Here is a 22533-nt window from a genome sequence, read left to right as displayed (position 1 = left end):
AGGCGTTTCTCTAAACGGTGCCTGAACTCTTCAGATAAAAAGTGTGGCACTGTTTGAACTGCCCATAATTTTGCAGCCGACCATGAAATGTACACATTAGAGATACTGGTTCTGCTGGCTGGTCGCTCTCTTATTGACAGCAAAATCTCTGTAGTCGAGGTTTGTGTTTCTGTCACTGGCGGCACGTTTCATTTTTAGCATCCATCGATGAGATCAGCACGCGACGACGTCACGGGGAAGCAGTCGTTGAAGTACTGCATTGACTGTGTACAGTACTGCATTGACTGTGTACAGTAGTGCATTGACTGTGTACAGAAGTGCAGCAAGTTGTGGTGTGAGATACTACTAGATCTGGTATCGATCCGATACAGGTAAATTAAATGCATGACCGGTATCGCCGATACCGACAACGATTCTTTTTAATAATTAAGTTGGACGCGTCATCGATCTAAATTTGAGTGAGTGTTCACGATCTTTACGTGTTTTTGTTATTTCGGTTACAATTCAATACAGATTTTGAGCAAAGTTTATAAGTAAATGCAAAATACAGTATAACACAATTAAAAGTTTTTGTTCAGACAATGCACAATTATCACTTTGGAACAAATGAAACCAGAGTGTTCAGAAACTACAAATATATATATAAAGCTAAATCTTAACCTCCATGGAAGCAAAGTGAGCCTGTTCTGTGACAGCAGCAGCATTTAGTCACAGTCAAGTCGCCTCTTTAATGAAACCGCTGTAACGTGAGAGAAACTATCGATATCCGTGCGTTGGTATCGACTGCCGTCGATAGCGTCGTTTGGTATCGATACTACTGATATTTGGAGCGATTCGTCCACCGCCAGCAGCTAGTAGCCGGTCATCATGGTGAGACCCAACACCCCATTTAGCTCCGTTTTAAATGTGTTTTATAGTCTACCAACACATTTAGCACGTTCAACGACTTCACCTTAACACGCTGCAGACAGACACCTAACGCTAGCTCGCTCAGCTTTACCTTCGCTTAGCTTTCCTTGAAAGTAGCTTCCGCCGCTAGTTTCGGTTAGAATTTATGCTAATGACACGCTAACCAAGGCTCAGCAAAGTTAACAGCAGCTGCACTTACTCCGGTATTGGCCGGGGTACTGCTGTTAACCCTTAGCATGGCTGCGCTGTAACAAGACTGGCCCACAGAGCCCCCACCCCATCCCAACCCATAGGATCTAAAGCCTCCCACTATACATTGTGTTTGGTAATCACCACAGGACACCCCCAGTAAGTAACGTCCACACCAATACCAGGTCCAAAAGTTTCTCTAGCAAAACATTACACCATCACAACATGGCAAATGTTATGTGCTCCTCCTGCCATTGGTCACAATGTTATGCTTGATCTGACTGATCATAAAGTGGGAGTAAGGAGATGCAGGTTCTCAGTTACACATGTCTAACACGTCGTTTCTCTGCTGTGTCAGAGCATACTGTCACTAATTCACTTATCACTCATGCCTCTCTCCAGGGACACTAGTAAAACTTTAGTCACAAAACCAGACTTCTGAAGATTTCATTTAAATGCATCGTCTTGTTGCCAAGAAGTAAAGCGTGCATCATTTCACTTGATGTTTTCACTCTGTATTTATTATTTGCGAATGCTCACGTAGAAGTGTGAAAAAAATAAGCTGTGACTGCAAACCACTGCACCAATACTCGCTGAACCTTCTCCACTGTTTTACAGGTGCTGTAAAACAGTGGAGAAGGTTCAGCGAGTATATTGTGACTTATGAAGATTTGTGAATTTTGATGCTTGTTGTTTGTTGCAGAGGAAGCATGAGATGGAGAAATGGCCAGAACACGAGTGAAAACAGCATCAGGCTTCAGTTTAAAGTCGCAGAGGAGCATTCCTCTTCGAAATGGGCACATAAAACCTTGAGGAACTCATATATCGTCGTAACTCTTCTTTATAGATGCCACTTAGCTTTTGAAATATTTTGCCGATGAATAAATAATAAAGGGATTAGTTGTAGGCAACCTTGTAATTGTGAAGTCATGCTGTCCTGCTGTGGCTGTAAAGTCTCAAAGCGCAAGTTAAATGCCTGGAGTCTGAAACTTGAATTGGTATTCACAAGCGGGAATGTCTCTAAAGCTAAATGCCCCCGGTCTGTTAAATGTCTGTGTAATCAGTGAGATAGTGCCTCAGCAGGGGGTTCTCAGAGAGATGCTTGTCTGAGGCATTTGAGGTTTATTTCATAATTCTGTACTTCTGTGGAGAGACGTTGAGGCTCACTCGAGTTGTACTGATCGAACATCAGCATCACAGAACTAACATTTACCAGTGCAACATGGTGAAATTTTCTCCGTGAGCTGACTGTGCAGGTGAAGAGGGTGATTTGGGGATACGTCCCTGTGGTTGGCTGGAAAGTGTCGACAGGGTGTGGTCAGACGCAGCGTTGTAAAGAACTCTCTCCTTACTACTATGTTGCTTGTCGTGCTGTAATTTAACATCTCCCAGTGCTCATCAGCAGCAGTTTGAGGAGCTTTCTGGAGCGGCTCAAAACAACTTAATTGGTGTTGCAGAGGTGTTAACAAGAAGACCTGCTGTTTTTTGTTTTTTTTTTGGTTGATCCTCCAGAGTGAAGATGAAGCTCAGCATGTCTCTCCTGCTGCCGGTCCTGTTTGCTGTCGCGGGGCTGAGCGAAGCCCATTTCAGGACGTCTCTCCTGGACATGTCCGGGATCCTTCCCAGCCTCAGCCGCCCGGCAAACCACAGCCGCATCTTCTACGCGGTGATGTTTGACGCAGGGAGCACGGGGACGCGCATTCACGTCTACACCTTTATCCATAGTGACTCAGGTAACACAGGGCTCAGCTGCATCAGATTAATCTGACCTTTCCATTTTTTCTTTTTTTTATCGGCATCCAGGGTGGAAAATAGATGAAATCATATGTTCTTATTGCGGAAATAGTGTCATTTAATGTATTTAAAACTCTCCCAGACACTTTTGATTGACGGCAGAGTAACAGACAGTTGCATTTCCTTCGCGTTTCTTCTTCTCTCCCTTTAGTCTCACACTTCTGTAAACCTGTTAATTCACACTTCAGGGGACAGAGGTTATACCTGACATAATCTACTATTTTATTAATAGTCCCACTTTGTCACATTGAAGTTACCACACCTCAGAAAAAGGGGGACGTGTTCTGCATTTGTATGTTAAGCAGATTTAGACTTCTTAATGCTTTTAATAGCTGCTAACTCGTTTTGATGTGGGTGGATCTTGTGTCTTTCAGAGCAGCTGCCTGTTTTGGACAATGAGATGTTCCATTCCATAAAGCCGGGGTTGTCCGCGTACGCCGACTCCCCCGAAATGGTGAGTTCATTGTCAAATCGAATCAATCGCATTGAACCGAAGGAAAAGGTCCGCCGGCTCCACATTGTGTTCAGGAATGCGGCCAGTAGCCTCCCTCAGCGGGAGTCGCATTGCTAGTGAAAGTAAGTGGGAAGTGAGAAAGATTAAAGAAGCTGCAGCTAACATAACACTCAAAGTGTTTTCTCGACTCTGATCAGTCACCTCGTCGTCAGAAGCACTTTCTGTACAGTTCTGTTTTCGCATCGACTGTTCTCTGTTACGTTAAAAGGCCGGACAAACGGTGAGGATGTTGTTGAAGGTGGCGAAGAAGACGGTGCCTCGTCTGGAGTGGAAGAGAACTCCTCTGGTCCTCAGGGCCACAGCTGGACTCCGGCTGCTGGCTCTGGAGAAAGCCCAGGCTCTTTTAGACCAGGTAAAAAAAGTGCACTCACACCGAGATGTGATTGAGGTCCCCTTTGCACAGGACCAAGAGCGCACTTCCTTATCATGAGGGAGTTGTTTAGCGCTATACTGTCTGATAATTTCACAAGAAACCACAACACCTCATCCAGCGAAGCAGCTGGTAAAAAAAAAAAAAAAAAAGAAGAGAACATTTCAGGGCAGAGACAAGAGGAGAAGTATTGTTATCAGAGTCCTGTGAGATTAGGGAAGGCTCATGTGGAGGGGATAAGATAGTAATGGATAGCCCGGGGACACCTTGGAAGATAAATGATACTTTATTAATCCCCCTGAGGGAATTAATTAATCCCTTCAAGAGGAGGGCACCTCTGGATGAGCTGCCATTACAGTAGATAACAATGAGGCCATTTCGGTGCTGCTTTCCTTAGCTCCCCGGTGCTCTCATTTACCCCATCCCGCTACTTCATCTCCCTCATTCTAACGCTTCCCCCGCTCTTCTTCTTCCTCTTATTCTTCCTCTTCTGCTTCTCCTTCTTCTTCACCCTCCTCAGGTACAGCGCGCGTTTGATGAATCTCCGTTTCTGGTCCCAGACGACAGCGTCAGCATAATGAACGGCACGAACGAAGGTAGCGTCTGCCCTCCCTCTGTCCCGACAAGCAACACATTCGTCAGTGATCCTCACAGGCGCTCGCGTCCTCGCAGCATTTTGTGTGCGGTACCAGTGATCCGACTGCCCTGCTATTAGAGCGCCGTGCGACTTCTATAAGGATTCTTTTGTTTACTGAGCGCAGTTAACTAAATTGCCGTTGATTATAGCCGTCTCTCATGATGACATGTGAAAAACAATTAAATGGCTTTTCACCACAAAGTTGTTTTGACCCTTAAAGTCTGTAATTATGCGGTGGACAAAATGTAATTGTCTGCTGATCTGTGGTGAAATTGATTTGTCAGCATCTCAGCCTCGTTTATAGAATTATAGGTCTTGCATGTGAGTGTATATACTAAATTTGTCAATAGCTTTTTTTAAGAGGCAGCTTGTGTAGGTGTCCTGACATATCTGTATTCTCATCCTTGTGTGCTGATTTTGTGTGTAGGAATCCTGGCTTGGATATCTTTGAACTTTCTAACAGGTAAGAACCCTAAATTCACGTCTACGTAGAACATAAAACAAGATGTGTTCACGTAGGAACTTGTGGTCTCTGATGATAGCTGCTCTATATCAATATTGAATTTTACAGTATAAGAGCCAAGGTGTCTTATTATAACACCAGTTGAGGCTGATTGTGCACAACTGCGAATTCATCGCCTGAAGGGGACTGCTCTGATCTGCTTCAGACTGAACGCTGGAATTTTACACTTTGAGCTCGTACACGTGTGAAGTAGGATAGCGTCCCAGGTGGAACTGTTTCGCTATCCTCTGTTGTGGTTGCTGCATTGAAGTGGGGAATATTTTCAGGTCACCTGAATGCGCAAATGAAGAAGACGGTGGGGATCTTGGATTTGGGCGGAGGATCGACGCAGATCACTTTCCTGCCGAAACTCCGGGTCAGTAGCTACGTAGAGTGTTTGCAGATCTGTCCACAAAGTGAGCTCTTTATTTATTGATAACCCTGTACGTCCTGCGTGTTCCACCGTAGAAAACCATCGAAAGCGTGCCTGTTGCTGATTACGTTGCCAGATTCGAATTCTTCAACTCGACATATGAATTGTACACTCACAGGTAACATATTCAATATTTATTGTTAGTTTATTGTTAAAAATTAGTCTTACATTTGAAGTTTATTCCATATATTAAACTACAAATGCCACTGACTTTGTTGCTAATTCTCTTGAATTTGTTTCACATTGTCAAGCTTTTAGTTTGTTGTTAGTCAATAAGATGTGAATATTACGCAGGCAGCACAGTTTTTGGTTCATCTTCATCTGTAACAATCCTCTTTCCTTCCTCCAGTTACCTTGGAAATGGACTAATGGCAGCGCGACTGGCCACGCTGGGCGCTCTGGGTGCAGAAGGTACAGTGGTCGTACATGTGGTAAAGCCGCTCCACTGCCATTAGCTGCGTCTAATGTTTTCACTGTCTGTCACTGAAGGATGCTGAGACACTACGGCGAGTCGGTTCGCTAGTGGCCTCTGTGGTGGTTTATTCCCTTCTCCAAATACCAAGAGAAATGAGTAATAAGAGAGAGACGTTTTTTTTTTTTTTTTCTGAGGTGTACTTCAAGCATTCTTTCTAATAAACAATTCAAGTGATACCCAAAGATGAGTCACCGAAGGGCTTGAGAGAAAATTGCGTTCTGTCCCGAGTTCTTGAGTCAGACTGTGGTAACCTTTAGTGAAGTTGTTCTGTCCATGCTCTCGCAGGGTTGGAGTGGCAGGTTTTTAAGAGTTCCTGTCTACCAAAAAAATTTAGGGATGAATGGAGCTTCGGAGGTCTGACCTATCAAGTGAGCGGGGACCCAGATGGTAAGGTACCATTTAATTAACTATATTAAGATTATATTGCATTAAATCAAAAGCTCCTGTTTATTGGATATTGAAACATTCTTCCATTTGATTATTATTATTTTTTTCATTAAACCAAACTTTTTATCTGACGACAAACATCTGGCATATATCCCGCATCTAAATATTAGCTGTAATGTCCACAAAAGCCATTATGAAGGACTTGAATTTAATTGTCTCAACTTAAGATACTAAACATTTGTTTGTTTTTTTCCAGGTTATGCAGGATACAAGCTTTGTTATCAGGAAGTACTCAAAGTTGTGAAGGGGATTATTCATCAGCCTCACGAGCTTGAAGACAGCAATGTTTTCTATGCATTCTCCTATTACTTTGACAGAGCTGTGGATGCAGGCCTTATCGGTTCGTACACACACACACACTCTATACACACCTTATATAATTATACACAGCCAAGAGGCTGTTATTACCCATCCCAGTGCTAGACATCCTAGACAGAGGCAGGGAAATGTGAGTCATCTGCACCTGTCTCAGGGGATTTGATGAGCTATAGGTGTGAAGGTATTACAGAAATTGCCATCCTCTGCAAGCCCAAGCTGAAAGGCCACAAGCTCTATTATTAGTATTATGGAAATGTACATGTGGATCTGCTCATGTCATGAATGGTATTGCATTTTAAATGTGAGTAATGCGAGCCCCCTCCCTCGCCCCCCCTCTGTTGCAGATGATGTCAGAGGAGGGATGCTGGAGGTGAGAGACTTCAAGAAGAGAGCCAAGGAGGGTGAGATGGGCAGAGGAATGCATCATTACTGTGACAGATCTGCGGCTCCCTGTGCTTGAGACCCAGTGTGCATCTCAGCGGATGTCGTTTCCATCTGAAACGCTGCCTTCGTCCTCTCAGCAGAATACAGATGACTGATATTCAGACCTAACCGACACGATTTTCCTTTTCTCTGCTCAGTTTGCAATAAGATGACAAAGTACCCTTCCGTCAGTCCTTTCCTGTGTATGGACATGACCTACATCACTTGTCTACTTAAGGATGGGTTCGGCTTCAAGGAGAGTACTGTGCTACAGGTGAGGCTGTATTAGCCAAACATACGTCTCTAAAGCTGATCAAAAATACACAAGCATGATTGAGTTTAAACAACCTGTGACACAAGTAAAGGCTGATATTTATGTGTCAAGAAATAAAAAGTGAAACACACAAATCTTTAAAATTTCCCTGCAGGGCTAGTATAATACCACAGACTTCATAACAAAGAGCACAATATCTTCTCTATTTATTATAAAACATGCATGAACAGAAGCGATCGCACACCCAAAAAACTCTTGTTACTTTTTTTTTTTTATTGCCGTAAATACAAAAGTCATTTGAGTAACTTGGTGATCTTCACTTCCTAGCTAACCAAGAAAGTGAACAACGTGGAGGCTAGCTGGGCTCTGGGCGCTACGTTGGACCACTTCCACAACCTGAAGCTCCGCTGAGGAGAAGGGAGGAACGGACACTGATAACGAGATGCTGATTTAAATGGAAGTCACTAACACACACACACACAAGTAATGTGCTCTACCTTATTTAACTGGCCCAGGCATCTGCTGTTTGTTTCAGAAGGGCAGAACTAATCTCACGAGTAATTCTTAATTTCTTTTAAAAAGCAATTATTCTCAAGTGTTAATATGTTGAACTGCAATTGAGCAATGTGTTGCCTTACTCAGAGAACAAGTGAACCACTGGAGGCTGAATGAGAGATGCGAGCAATAACACCTCAGTTAATGCAGCTCTGGGCATTACTGGATGCACGATTTGTTTGAAATGGATGTTTTTTTTTCTGTTCTGTGCTGATAAACAGGGCGGCCTGCCTTGGTCACGGTGGCTGGTTGTGTAACAACAATGTTTACATGCTGCAATGTAATATACGGTGCTGTAGCAGTTTTAAATGTCACGTGTTTGTGTTATTAATAAGGATAATGGTGGTATACATGTATGTGGTACACTTAAATTTGACAGATCAGCCGTAGAGGTTTTGGGAATTCATTTTTCATCAGGGATCATCTTTAACCCCAGACTTCTGTTTACAATGATGATGCACATTAAAATGCATGGTCACTTACACTTGTCTCTCCTTTTCAAACCCGTCTTAGTTTATCTTTGGGAGTTTCAAAAAACGTGAGAAAAAAAAAAATGTTTGTATAAACTTTTCCATTTCACACATTTCACAAAATAAAACCATCATTGGTTGGTAATTACAAATATCTACAGGTTGATCTTTTTTTTACAAATAGATGTCTATGAATAGGTGTGAAGTTTGTCATGATGGCCGACTACAGCAGAGCAACCACATCCTCTCCATATGCATGGCCTTCTGTTGTCATGGTCACCAATTCGTGTGGCTGTGAGAGGACGACTACGGAGTCTGCAGACCCTGTAGAGAAGGATGCAAACACAAAGGACAGTCCAATGAGGAAATACTGCTTAATAACACAAATGCTACTAACCTCTAAACACACGGAAGTGGAGCTTCATATGGGATTAATCTCATACCATTATTAAAAACTATTAAAAAGATTGGTTTGAAAGCTTCAAATTTAAGGTTAAAAATTTTCAAGACAAACTAAGTTTTGATGGCTTGCATAACTGAGCGAGTCACGGGATATACGGCAGCAATTATAACGTGTGTGCAGAGATCTGACTTTTTTCAGACCTGATGCAAGAATTTAAAACTTTCAGACATAGTTTCAACCTTTCAAAATTGGTCCCAGTGTTTCTGCACATCTATGCTGGTTGCAACACAACCTCTGCTAAAGCAGTAAGTGTGGGTGCTCCACAGTGTTGCAGGTCTGAAGGGATTTAAAATCCCCTCAATAATCTGGGTTTGCCCCACGCTCTTTCCAGGCATCTGCTCAAGCTTGAACCAACACAGTTTACTCCTCGTTTCGAAGGAGCAGCGGCTCCAATCTGAGCTCCCTCCCGATGCCTTGGTTCCTCCCCTCGACGTGAATGTGAGACCACAGGTGCAGTTAAGCTCACGTTCTTTCAGTGGCATCTGCCCAAAGCTCATGATCATAGGTGAGGAAAGTGTCATAGATCAACACTTAATTGCTCCTCTCTAGCTTCAGTAATGAACAGGACCTTGAGACACTCAGATCCCTTCACTCGGAGCAGAAACCTTCTCCCCACCTGCTAGGAGCCCATTCAACGTTTTTCGCTTGAGCGCCGTGGACTCGGATTCAGAGCTGAACCTCATGCCAGCTGCTTCACGCGCACAGGTTCAAACCACTTCGGTGCACACTAAAGGTCACAGCCCAGTGAAGCCAACGGCACCACATTATCTGCAGAAAGCAGGGAAGCAGCGCTGAGGTCACACAACTGGACACAATCCAGCTCTCGGTTCCCCTTGAGATCTTGACCGTGAAGACCGAGGATGGAATCGGGGGCAGGGCGCTACTTTAATGGAGTCCAGCATGAACGGGGATAAAGCTGGACTTACTGCTTCCTCTTTGGTTGTGTATGTTGTGGCCTAAACATATGGTGCTAAAGTGGGTGGTTAATCATGCAATGACACCTAATGCACCGAATGCAGAAGCTAAAAAAACACCTCTAAAGACAACACAGATAATTGGTCAATTAATATAATTTCATTAATGAGCCTGTGACCTTATATGATGCAACATCCATTGTTAGGAGTTTATTCCTAGATGCATAAGTTTGAGGAGAATCTGTAAAACTAGCTGTCAGACAACAAGTAGAACAGGCGTAATAAAAACGACACCGTGTCAGTGATGACAAAAACACACTTTCAATAAGTGGTAATTAAATGCTCTGCTTATAATCATTAAATTACAAAGTTCTCCTGTTTGCCAAGTTTCAAGTAATGTTTTCTGTAGTGGAAAAGAAAAAAAACTCACATTTAAAAAAAGGCCGTCATCAAATAAAACGTAAGCTATCTTTTAACTCTGACAACCGCTATTGTCAAATAGTACTTTGAAGGCAAAATACACTAAATTACACAGTTACGGCGCAACTGTGTTGCTCAGAAGTACGAAATGAAAAGTTGCAGGGAACACAAAAAACCATCCAGACGGCCAACAGCTAACAATGGTTGCCAAAAGACTCGCAAACATTGACTGAAAAACACTTAACAGGACATTAGTAACACCACGAGTTGACTCAGCATCTCTGACATTTGCAGAACATTATGAGCTTCACCAAATGACTGTTTACTGCAGGCTACCGCATTGTCAGATGTGTTGTTATTCTGTCCCTCTCGCACACTGCGTCCTCTGTGATAGGCATTTACCTACCTGGAGATCTCAGCATGGCATGATGAAGATTCATGGGTTCCACGGTTGTTGTCATGGCGACCATACTGTCTGCGCTCTCGCCGTCTGCCTCCAGCAGGCTGCTTTGTGTCAGAGCCTCCCCTGTTAGTCGCACACAGACAACAAACTTCCACGATAACTGCATTACAGGACTGAGCCGTTAGTTAGCAATGAGCAGATTTTCAGTTTAATTACCTCTCGAGCATCGCATGAAAGTCATTATTTTGTTTTTAGGATCATAATTATTCCACCACAGTCAATTAAATAATTAATCCACTGACTCTGTTATGTCTAAATAGAACAGAAACTACCAGTCTGTTGTGCAACTGCATTTTCCTTTTCTCTGCTTTTTTTTTTTTTCTCTTTTACAAAAGGCCAGCCTCTTTGGGGAGGCTGACCCGAATAAATCTGTTGTTTATAATTAGAGCTCTGGCAGCATTTCCTCTGTGGTGATTCAGCTGTGGTGCTTCCCTCCTGCTACAGCGACGTGACAAGGAGGCAACTGCGCTGTCTGCTGTTAATCTTATTTTGCACGATTAGTCCAGATACCGAAGTGCGAGGTGCTCATTGAAGGACCCTTTTAATCTGAATTGCTTCGGAAAATTACAGGGACCGGAGTGAACTGAGCTGCGGCGGGAGACTTATTCAAGAATCCACTCATATATTTTTGTAATTTGGGAGTAAAAGGCAAAAGGGCGTTTGAATAAAACAAGAAAGGGAATTTGTGTTACTACGGCGTTTTAACTTGAAGATTACGACTTCTCAGAAGGATCTGACCCCATCATAAGATGCCTAACGGGCCGGTTTCTGCAGCGCGGTTGTGCTGTCTCTGCTCTTTCAAAGATATGTGCAGTTCAGCTGCCGGCCCTTAAGAATAAAAATTTAAATGATAAATTCATAAGTGCGATTAATAATTCAAGAAATATTCCTAAATGTAACTTAAACCAACACCATCTCTATCCACGTTATAAAATGTATGAGCTGCTCGAAGCTAGGCAATCCAGGAATTAGCATATCCACCTACCACCGGGTGTGTGTGTTTGTGTGTGTGTGTGTGTGAGAAAAAGAGACCTGTTTCTCTGCTTTCACCGCTGAGCCCCTCCTCTCCGTGCCTCTTCCTCATGTGAACGTTCCTGCTGCCGGACTGAGAGAAAGTCTTCCCACAGATCCCACACAGATGCGGCTTCTCGCCTAAGAAACACAAAACAGTCCTTGTGATCCCCTGCTCAGCTGAGTCAGGACGCCGCCGCTGTTATCGGTAGCGCACTAATTATGAAAAAGCGCTCGGCTGTACGGCTGTAAACTCTGCCCCGCTCACCAGAGTGTACGAGCATGTGTTTTCGTAGACTGGAATACTCTGCGAAGGATCGGCCACAGCCGTCTGCTTCACACAGGAAAGGCTTCTCTCCTGTAACACACACACACATCGTTTACCTCCACAGTGCAAATTTGCAGGAATGTATAGAAACTATCAGACGTGAATGTGTTTGAAGCCACGTGTTGATTGACCCAACACAGGTTTTTTTGTTATTTGTAGAAGACACAAACAACAAAACTATTCATCCAGACATATGAGCAAAATATAAGCAGTGTATGATGTAGTTGTTCTGCCAACTGATCCCTAGACAGAAGCAGCAGACTGAGGAGCAGGCCATCAAAATCTTAATGTCACCCTAAATAAAATATGACAGAGTAGTGTTACTGATTGCAGCAGTGAAGTGGAGGCGCCAGTGCTGCTGACTCTTCAAATCTCCAGCCCCGACTGCACCGAGGAAGCATTAAATGATCAGAGTCAAATGGCCCGAGTCGGTTATTGCTTCCAGCGCGTTTGGGCTTTTATACGCGGGTATCTCCTGCTCCCCACCTGTGTGTATGCGTCTGTGGTTCTTCAAGTTTCCAGCCGTGGTGAACTTTTTGCCACAGTTCTTCTCTTTGCAGATGAAGGGCTTCTCGCCGTTGTGCGTCCTCATGTGAACCTGCAGCCTCTGCAGCACGTAGAAGCTCTTCCCGCAGCCCTCCGCGCCGCACCTGAACATTCGGTCGTTCCTAGGAGCAAGAGATAACCAAACAAACGGACCTCTGTGTCTCCTGTGCACACGTGCTGCTGCCTGCCACAAGGCCAGACGGGGTGACCGCAAATAGATATCCAGCGCCGATGTTAACAGAGCTCCTGCAGTATAAATACACTCTTCTTTCAAAGTCTCAGCTGTGTTTCTCTCCTTGTCCTGAGCAGTCTGCCTGCAGCGCAAATAAACACTACCTGAGCTGTGACTGCCGCTTCGTCGTGGCCGTGTGAAACACCTGCTCAGCTCTGATACAACGCGCCTGTCTCAGATAAATATAAACCCTCTACATCTGCACTACTATCAAAAACATCCATTATTGATCCTCATGTAGACCGTTAGTTAAGAATTCACAGCCCCGGAGGCCGCGGGGACATGGAGCATTCAGAGGGGCCTCTAGAAAAGGTCTGTTATGTTGTAGCTTTATTTCATATCACAGTGACGTGTAGGGCTGCAGGTGGAAACTGACAGAACAGAATTTGCATTGGCTGGTTTTATTTAAATATGATAATTTGAGATTTTTTTCCATGAAACAACTCAACAGATCCTGCAAGATATTCTGGTGCATGGAAAAACTCGGGACTGGAAATGAAGCCAGGACTCCGTCCTTAGAATTTACTCTGATTCCTCAAATGCTTTTGTCGGTTAATGATATTAAACCCTTCCTTTGTTTTCTGGATCTAGTGTGTACACTTTGAATTGATGGCGTTTAGCTATTCCCCTTTGAGCTCGGCGTAGCTCTTTGCATCTGTTCAGTCAGTGCATCGGTGTATCACTTCAAAGCGACGCCTTTGTCGTGACTACAAATGTCTGCATTTAGGTTTTACAGATGATACTCAAAAATTACAAGTACAATCAGCTAAGATCTGATTGTAACTATAATTTAAATATTAACTGTGTAATGATTTGTGCTGTGCGTAATGACATTTGAAAGCTGGGGAGTTTGCATTATTATTTGTTAATGAGGAATTTATCCATATTAGCCTGAAATTGCACACTTTGGCAACGGCCCTTTGATGGGAACAGACCCCTCCATCCTCCACCGCCGCGTGTGCGTTACCTGTGTGTTTTGAGGTGGTATTTGAGATGAGCCGGCCAGGTGAACGTCCTGCAGCAGCCCTCAAACGAGCAGCGCAGGATCTGCTTGGAGAGGGGGCGGCTGGGTCGGGGCGGCAGCTCTCGCTTGTCGCCGTCAGCTATCAAGCCGTGTGTGTGGTCACCTAGGCAACCGGAGAGGGAAAGTGAGCAGGGCTGTGCAGAAAACAATCCAGGAGTGCCAGGTGGCCGGCCTCTGGAGCCCGACTCCATAAAGGCTAATCAACGGTTAGTGACCGAAAGCCGCCGAACAACTGCAGCCCAAAGAAAACAACCCGACGCTGAATGCAATCAGTGCCTTTTAACCTGACCAGACTCCCCGCCTCAAACGCTTTTAACAGGTCCAGTTTTTCATGTGGCGTTCCAGCGGTAATGCACCTACAACTGATACCCCACGGCTGAAGGAAACACGGCTAATCTAATGCGAGTTAGTGGGGGTCGGCCATTGCAGTGGCTCGGATGGAGCAGCTTTAGTCACCCACTGGACCCAGCACAATGAATATCAGATTGCAACAAGATAGAAAATTATCCCAAGACCTTTAGAACAAGTAGAAATGCTCAGTATAAGTAATCAGATTTCTTAATGTGGTGCTAGACTTAAAAAATGTCTATTCTTACTTGGCCTTAATCGAAATAATACGAGGCCAAAGATAAATGTGGCGAGAAAAGAACACCTGTGCCAAGAGAGTCCATCTTTAGTTTAACTGGGCTACAGGACAACACACGGACAGCCTGGAATAAAACTGAATATTTTATTAGGAAAGAACTGTGGGAATATGATAATCAGTAAAGGCAGATATTAAGATACAGATCCCATTACTCTCTTCATCCGACTAGCTATTTTCAATACAGCTGCACAATCAGAAGTAGCGCAACAAAATAACTAAATAAACAAACAGCACGCTCTATGAATACTTGTGTATTGTATTCTCTGTGTGTTTATGAGCAGATGATCGCAAACCATGTGAGACAGATCCAGGCCGGGACGGGAGGATAAAACCCGGAGCAGGCAAACATAGGAACTTCTTACGCTCTCAGATCGATTTATTTATTTATTTTTTTAGCCAGGACCTCCAGCTGCAATTTGACTCAGGAGTGGTTCAAAGATCACAGATGTTGCCAGGAGTGCCTCGAATGTCATGGGTGCAATCTTTATCTCAAGGCAGCCCGTGGAGGGAATTAAAAATGGCTTTTGATATAGCCCTGACTCCTAGTGGGGGTCAACAGCTCGCTACAGCGCCATGTGCTGCTAGAAATTAATATATGCTTCAGATCAGAGGAGGAGATTAACAGGAGGATGAGATGAACGTAAGGACCCAGTGAACTAAATAAGTGACAGACTGAGACTTGAGTTTGACTGCCGTAGGTTGTTTACATTGTTGTGCTGGACTACATCTAGATCGCTTATAGCAGAATTAACGTTTATTGCTAGAGTCAGCAGCTGGTGTTACACAGTACTCTGTGACTCTTTACATCCAGTGCAGACCGCCGTCCCTGGTTGCTCAAAAAGTTTAACCTGGATCAGAATGACCTGGATTCGGCTACATGAGCAGATATTCCGTCTGACTTTTGTGCTGTTTTTTCAGAGAAACGTCGGACTGGATTACGTTGACCTTAAAGGTGACCAAATCCAGATTACAGTGCTCTAGATTCAACTACATATCACAATATGGTCTCATAGTTATGGAATAACAGCAGGTACAGAGGCCAGGAAGGGCTCAGTGTAAATGTTTTAAAGAGACAGAAAAAAGCACAATACGACAACAATACAAGTGTCCCCATCTAATTTCCTCTTTTTTAAGACTCATTATGATTAAAAACAAATAAATGTACTTTATGATATTTCCACTGAGTGCAGTATCACTGTCTGGGATTCTGTGATGATGTTTATGATGCACCTGTTTCCACTAGACATGAAGTAAGGGAGGCTGTTTATTCAAAATGTTCTGTATTAATAATATCTACTTTATCTTTCTTAACACAGTGACAATTAGACAAATCAAGGGGAAATAATAATAATAATTAATATAGAGTACGCAATTTATTTAACTATTTGAGCAGTTTATGATTCTTACAGTATTTTTTCCAGAAATCCTGCCTACCCCACTAAAACGTTGTGAGGTGAAGGTGTGATGCAGATCAAAACCAAGACCCATTTATGTGATCTGATCCCATTTCAGTATTCTTCTTTCCAACAAGCCACTTAAAGATTTGGACTCCGATGACCGACTGACTCTGCTGACTGGACAGACACACACAGACAGAGTGGTATCGACTGCTTCTGGCAATAAAACAAATTAAGAATATTTGGGAGTCCTCAGCCATTCTATTATCCATAATATAAAATGTTTCTTGATTACCTGATCACATGTGTGTCTCTTGACCTGACTTTATGGTTAGTGCTCTGTTGCTGCTTCTCTCTCTCGCTCGCTCGCTCTTTGTCTCTTTGGACCTGCAGCCACTCTCCTTCCCTGAGGCCTGCCCGGGCCATATTACTAAATGCACATTAAACCATTACAGAGACAGCACAATAAGCATAATGTATGATCAATGATTCAGTCACGTGACATTTATAACTTCACTGGACATTTGCTGTCACGCTTGAGAATGTATGTAGATGGAGCTACACATTTACTTTGATTTGGAGGCAATTACATTTTCATCTCATCACTGACCTCATTTCTTTGTCTTTGATGTCTGCTGTAAGTAGACGAGCTGAACAGAAATATGCGCCGTTTACTGACGTTTTTTGATCTGATTTTATCCTCAAATGTGAAGTTCCATCACAGACAGCTGACTATGATCAACCTTTAAGTGGCATAACATCACATTAGGAAGAGCCTGTCGGACGTGATTTTCCAGTAAGACAAACGCCTCCGCTTGTCTTAATAAAACAAAGTGACATTACCGTTACCGACGCTAGCAGCTCTGGCGTCCTGGCTGGCCTTGGCGTCTCTGGCGAGTTGCGCCCGCGTGGCTGCAATCAGGCTGTCGTGCGCCAGCTCCTGTACCCGCAGATACCAGGGAGCGCTGCCATCTATACCGTAGTCCCCCGATGAGACTCCCTCATCGTCATCGTCACCGGCGCCATCTGCGAAGATCAAGGACTCCGAGGACGCTGTGATGCCTGAGAGGACAGAAAAGGCGAACGAGACATTAAAGAACACTGCAGACTTCTGCGAGACCAATGGCCTGAATCCCTGCAGGCCACATTCAATATCAATGCCCTCCCAGCATGCTGAGCAATTTTGGGTTTAATATTATGGTTTTATTCTGAAAGGTCGAGAAGACGTTTGCCAACACACACACTTAAAAAGCTGTTTATGGTTTCATTTATACAAGTGTTTCTGTCCTTCACTTCACTCACTCACAGAAAACAGCACACTCCGAAAAAGAAGGTGCATGTCAAGAGACCCAAATTAATTTTTTGACTCTCCTGCCAAGAGCTGATGAACCAAGAGAATGTGCCTGCCAAGGATTATTTCTTCAAGCCAAAATCATTCACAGTTTTCTCATGAAAATGTGTCACCTCGTTTCTTTTTAGTACTTTGTGGAATCTGGATAACTTTATTTCCATTTGGGGCACAGTTAAATTTACTTTCATTAATGATTTATCAATCGTTATTCATTTATTTAACAATCCTCCGTTCATTCATTCATTGCTTCAACACAGCGAACACTGTGTTATAGTTATAAGAGAGAGGAGGAAAACCTTTTCTTTTCTCCTCCTCTGAACTCTGGACGTCTGACTGGCAGCCAATCGAGAACCTGACAGGCACAGACAGACAGCTTTATTGTGAGCTCGCTGGCCTACAGAGACAGAGACCGTCCGCCCCGTCCACACTTCACATTAACATTTGTCCCGGGTGATCTGATTATAAGGGGGCAGCTCTAAGTACAGGTGTAAATGGACACAGGATGCTTTGAGGACCGCATTGTTTAAGTAGCGTGAGCACACCGCCTACTCGGCTGATGTACAGTTTCCGTTTTTATTTACCCTTCGCAAGGTTCAGCAGGACGTATGACGTGCTGTCCGACTGCTGGAGGTCATGGAGGATGGGCGGGGGGCTGGGTGAGACCGGCGTGTGGGAGTGTGTCTGGACCACCAGCGCGCCTTGCTCTGACACACCTCCAAACTCTGAAAGGGAGGGGGAACTCTCGGGCTCGTGGATCAGGCCTCCATCTGAGGGGGAAACCAGGGTTTGTGTTTAATATGTAAACAGAAAAGCAGCCGTGTAAACTGGGAGACGTGGACAGATATAGAGATGTCAAAATAAACAAGTTTAAAATGTATTTAATGCATTTCCAAAGCTTTAAGGATCAACACAAAGCTATTTGGTAAGCAACACTTATTATAAATATATGTGAGTCTGCTTACAGGAAAATTCTATAGGAAAGCTTTAATAAATAGATACCTTCAACAAGTTTTTATCTTATATGCGCAGTTTCAGATCTGAGCTCCCTGGATTATTAGAGCTTCAGCCAAATCTTAAACACAGACACTGTGTCATAAAGACAAATTATGCCTCAGAACAGAAAACCTACAGGTGTTGAAGTATCTTTGGAAAGGAAGGTGTTCGTTTTTTTTTTTTCTGAGCACTGCAGCTAATTTGCAGCATCAGCCGAGGCTTGTCACTTTGAGTAATATGGGGTGAAAAGCAACACAGCGCAGGTGTAAATCTGAACAGAATTTCGAACTGAAGGGCGTCAAGATGCTGTGAAACGAGAAGATTATTCAAAAACAACAAACGCTGCATGCATAAACAAGAAGGCGGGCAGGTGTGCTGTGAAATTTTTAGCACAATACGGCACTTGGATTTAAAGATATGGCATATTAGGTTAAATACGTCACTTTCAAGGGGGACTGACTGCAGACACATTTCTGAATTGAATTTACCAAATAATTGTCTCTCTGGTAGTGATGCAAGATGCTGTTTACTTCAGAGATTCAGAAGCAGAGATGTAGCCTTCCATCACCTCCTTGTTATGTTCCACAGTCCTGGCATTGGACCTATCTATTGTGGGATTCATGTTCTATTACAGCTACAAGGATCTCAACAAGGGATGCAGCCGCATAACTAACCAATAAAAAAAAAAAAGAATGGTATTGTGTGACATGTAGTAAAAGGTAAGTAAGCTCTGGATACCACTGATTTGGTCTGTGGTGGACAGGACAATGGCAGAGAATGCCTGCTGACCTGTGAGCTCTAGGGGGCTGCACAGGGACCTCTCAGCTGGGGCCAGCAGAGGCAGGCAGGGGTGTTTGGACTCCGAGTCCTCCAGACCCTGCACCAACGGGATGGACGCGTTCTGTACAAACTGCACCAGCAGCTGGGAGCACACGAGGGAAAGGTTCAAAGCATGAAAACAAAACCATGTTGAGATTATTTTTGCCTCTGCATTGAAGATGGAGGAAATGATGAGAACAGTACCTCTGGTTTGGAGTCAAGCTCATCTGAAAGCATGGGTCACCCTGTGTGGAACCTGTAGAGAAAAGACAACATAACAATCAAACACTCCCACGTTCACAAAATCTGGCTCAAGTTTGAGTAAAACGATGCATACCTTAAATATGACCTGCTAAATGTGAGAGTGTCTGTCGTTGTTCATGGGCTCGGGCTGCAGGTCATCTTGGAGTCAACGCCATCACAAGAGGTCTGCGGTCAACAACAAGGGACAACACGTCAAACTAACGAGGAAACGTCTCGGCTTTTCAAACTGACAGAAGCAGCTACACCTTAAAGGTAGATACCCAAACAATGCAGCTGGAGCTCGACAGCACTCCGTCAATTTAAAGTGTATTGGATTAATCAGCCAGAAAACAGTCAACACTGTTAACTTAGCATAAAGCTAACTACCGGGGCTAGTCACCCAAATTATAGCTGCCCACTGTCTAAACGTCGCCGGTATTGACACGCTGTGTAAGTATTTAATTCCTTTACATTTCCAGGAGCATTACAGTACTAACGTTACCTCGCAATAGCCGTGTAACTGGGATACAAGGAGAAAGTAACTTAGCCGGACAATTGTCTCAAAACAGAGTAGCAGGTTCGCTCTACGGAGTCTCTGATGGCACAATGTTAGTACACTTCCGCGTTTTCCTCAGAATGAGCCTCAGAGGCGAGCCTGTGTCACCGGCGCCCCCCAGCGGTCAACTCTGAGAACTGAACTAAACATTCAGCTAGCTGACCAGAAAGATAACTCTGAAGTGGTTACATTTATTTTATATGCAACTTTTAACATTTTAACTCCTTTAACCTCTTTTAAGCTGTCACTGGATAAAAGGCTAACCCTGGACAGGTCTCCAGTCTACAGCGGGGTTCACACAGAGAGACAGACAACCATTCAAATTCACACTCACACCTAGAGCCAATTTACAATCACCTAACAAGCACAATTAACCTGACAAGCATGTCTTTGGATGGTGGGAGGAAGCTAAAGTCTGATTCGTTAATCACAGCCACAATTCAAAACTTACATTTATTTTAATTTCATTTCAGTCAGTGTCCACCTATGTCTAGGTAGACACTGACTAAAATGAAAAACGTCAAAGACTTTATGAATGAATACACTAAATCCCATCCATTCTAAAACTAAACTAAAATACACTAATTCTTGTTGGCAACATTCACACGTTGCTCAGTGTTTTGACTTTTTCTGCTACAAGGGAGGAAATTCTGACGACTTGCCCAATGTGTTGTGAAAGCTACAAGGAGTTCTCCAAAATTACACATTTTCCACTCACTGTTTTTAATCTCTAATCTCATATTAAGATTTAATGTGAGGCCTCCTCTTGTTACCTCACACGTTATTTAAAATAGCTCTGGAGAGCCAAGAGATTGCGCCACTCATTTACATACATTTCACTATAAAATGAGGGGTTAAAACATCAACATCCAACACGGGCGTCTTTTTTTTTTGGAATGACATTTATTTACAGAAGCAACGAGGTCCAACTTAAAATGAAAGAGACAAACAGAGCCCTGAAGCATATTACATCAAATAATTACGTAATTATCCTTCAGGTTTTGAGAGGTTTCAGACTAGAACACATAAAAGCAATGTTTTTGCTGCGCTCATATGTTTATAATGGAAAAAAACAGACTGCAAAGCTACATTCAGTCTGCATAATTCCACTGAACCGAGTGTTTCCTCCAAACAACTCCCTTGATTAACATAAAAGAAAACTGTACCGATTATTTAGTCCATTGCTGCTGCTGGTTAACTACTGAGATGTCCTTAAAAGCATCTTTAAAATGAACGAAGGAGAAGCAGAGAAATCCAGTGTTAAAAGCGGTCCCCTCGCTGCAGAAGTCTTGACGCTTTTCCCATTTTAAAACGGAAAACTGTAGTCACACAACATGACCACACCAAGACAACGGCAACGGCGACCTGTGACACAGCACGTAACATACAAAGTCCGGGCAGCAAACGATCCGTCACCAGGAAAGGGTAACCAAAGCTGTGCGAATCCGTGTAAACACAAGCAACTCTCATGTTTCCGACAGTGGCTGGCAATCACTCTGTGATAAATAAACACGCTACTGTAGGCAGCATTGTTGTGCTGTTCAGCCGGAACATCACTGGCCTCTTTTTATATTCCAGTATGAGCATTTATTCCACTGGCAGTGGACCAGCATCAGAACAGCAAGGTCTAATTTCAGCTAAAAGGCCCTCAAAGCATTTTTAAGTTTTTCTGACTGTAGAGGGAACCGTTAAGAAAGCACAACATCACCATCAGCCCCGGGAATATTCTGCAGCTGTGCAGCAGAGCGAGGAGGAGTCGGCCAGCAAAACAGCTTGAACGGATCCTTTTAAGATCAGGTGTGCGAGGTGTGCTCTTGGTCCGTTTTTAATTTGTGAAGACTGTGACAGCTGTAAAAAAGAGCATTTGTTTTAGTCCAAAATAGTCCAAGCACACTTGCTGCTCTCTTGACTAGTGTCTGTATTAGGCCTTCATTAAGGACATGTGGTATTTGAACAAATGACTCCTCTATTACCACAACTGAGATATTACAGGCGTTTGGAAAGTCTTATGTTTCTTTTTCATGCGTCAAAAATGATTTAGGAATGGGCCAACAGTGGCTTTCGAAGCAGAAATGTGTAACAGAAGTTGCCACAAATATTCAGCACGTGGCAAGTGTCCTTCACACACGAATACCAGAGGGTATTCACTAATGAATTGTGGGCCTTCTGAACATCTGCTAGATTTATAATATATTACATCAACTCGTTTAGTGCAAAACAGTGTCTCAACATCTTGTCAAACAGATCCAGTTCAGCCACGACCAAGTTCTTCAAAAGAGCAAAGACTTAAGATCAAAGGAGAGTAGATAAAAAAGTCAGGATTCATTTGGAGAGAGAATAACTTTCAAACCAAGCCAAGATCAGATGGATCCCAGAACCACCAAAAAGTGGGGGGGTGGGGACAGTAGTCGAGGACGGTATAAGGAAGTGGGAACAAGCAGATTGATTTACAACGTGCTGAGGAGTTAATGTACAGGAAAAGCGTCTGCACCACAAACAAATTTCAAAATGTTAAGCTCATCAGAAGTTAGAAAAGAAGAAGAGATGGTGGTTTGTGGGCGGTTATATAACAACAAGCACAGCGATATCAGGCTGTTTCACTGCAGTGAGAAGAATGACCTCAAACTATCAGCCAGAGAGACTGAAACCATAGACTCACATTACATTTGAGTCTGAAAGCTCAAACTAACCTATTCACTTACAGTCATATAACCACTCTGAGTGAGGACAAAACTGTTGACATGTCAGTCTGTTAACAAAAAAAACCCCCAAAAGGATTAAGTCCTTACTCTGGATATGCAACCACAGTTGGATTTC

General features: G+C 43.5%; 2 protein-coding genes across 6 annotated transcripts; one reads left to right on the top strand and one right to left on the bottom strand.

Moving 5' to 3' along the window:
• Nucleotides 1-86: 86 nt before the first annotated feature.
• Nucleotides 87-8322, top strand: LOC124998976 (ectonucleoside triphosphate diphosphohydrolase 5-like). 2 transcript variants are annotated; one of them, XM_047573673.1, is made up of 14 exons: nt 87-371; nt 2611-2831; nt 3267-3346; nt 3615-3758; nt 4297-4372; nt 4841-4876; nt 5203-5291; nt 5384-5466; nt 5698-5759; nt 6109-6210; nt 6467-6610; nt 6933-6989; nt 7170-7285; nt 7613-8322. In XM_047573673.1, exons 2-14 carry the CDS (start codon nt 2618-2620, stop codon nt 7694-7696), a joined length of 1287 nt encoding a protein of 428 aa, XP_047429629.1. In that variant the 5' UTR covers nt 87-371; nt 2611-2617; the 3' UTR covers nt 7697-8322. The 2 variants fall into 2 exon arrangements, with proteins under 2 accessions (XP_047429629.1, XP_047429628.1); XM_047573672.1 differs by lacking the exon at nt 87-371 and adding an exon at nt 784-870.
• znf410 (zinc finger protein 410) lies at nt 7539-22528 on the bottom strand. Of its 4 annotated transcripts, none has more exons than XM_047573669.1 (12): nt 20883-22528; nt 19255-19346; nt 19122-19173; nt 18837-19020; nt 17687-17872; nt 16598-16816; nt 13655-13814; nt 12396-12577; nt 11850-11939; nt 11603-11722; nt 10514-10633; nt 7539-8634 (listed from the first exon to the last, which is right to left on the bottom strand). In XM_047573669.1, the coding sequence occupies exons 3-12, from the start codon at nt 19152-19154 to the stop codon at nt 8534-8536; spliced, it is 1395 nt and encodes a 464-aa protein (XP_047429625.1). In that variant the 5' UTR covers nt 19155-19173; nt 19255-19346; nt 20883-22528; the 3' UTR covers nt 7539-8533. The 4 variants fall into 4 exon arrangements, with proteins under 4 accessions (XP_047429625.1, XP_047429624.1, XP_047429626.1 ...); XM_047573668.1 differs by lacking the exon at nt 20883-22528 and adding an exon at nt 19663-19803; XM_047573670.1 differs by lacking the exon at nt 20883-22528 and adding an exon at nt 19663-19803 and having other exon boundaries at nt 16604-16816.
• Nucleotides 22529-22533: the final 5 nt, after the last annotated feature.

Source organism: Mugil cephalus, chromosome 21 (assembly GCF_022458985.1).
Source record: "Mugil cephalus isolate CIBA_MC_2020 chromosome 21, CIBA_Mcephalus_1.1, whole genome shotgun sequence".
NCBI lineage: Eukaryota > Metazoa > Chordata > Actinopteri > Mugiliformes > Mugilidae > Mugil > Mugil cephalus.
This window is presented reverse-complemented; position numbering and strand designations above follow the sequence as displayed.

Excerpts from the sequence above, each read along its gene's own strand:
- LOC124998976 (XM_047573673.1), top strand. The coding sequence starts at position 2,618 with ATGAAGCTCAGCATGTCTCTCCTGCTGCCGGTCCTGTTTGCTGTCGCG. Across the intron at positions 3,347-3,614 it reads ACGCCGACTCCCCCGAAATG|GCCGGACAAACGGTGAGGAT; the intron begins GTGAGTTCATTG and ends TTACGTTAAAAG. Across the intron at positions 5,760-6,108 it reads GGGCGCTCTGGGTGCAGAAG|GGTTGGAGTGGCAGGTTTTT; the intron begins GTACAGTGGTCG and ends ATGCTCTCGCAG.
- znf410 (XM_047573669.1), bottom strand. The coding sequence starts at position 19,154 with ATGCTTTCAGATGAGCTTGACTCCAAACCAGAG. Across the intron at positions 17,873-18,836 it reads CACCACAGACCAAATCAGTG|ATGGAGGCCTGATCCACGAG; the intron begins GTATCCAGAGCT and ends TTTCCCCCTCAG. Across the intron at positions 10,634-11,602 it reads CGGTGAAAGCAGAGAAACAG|GGGAGGCTCTGACACAAAGC; the intron begins GTCTCTTTTTCT and ends TGCGACTAACAG.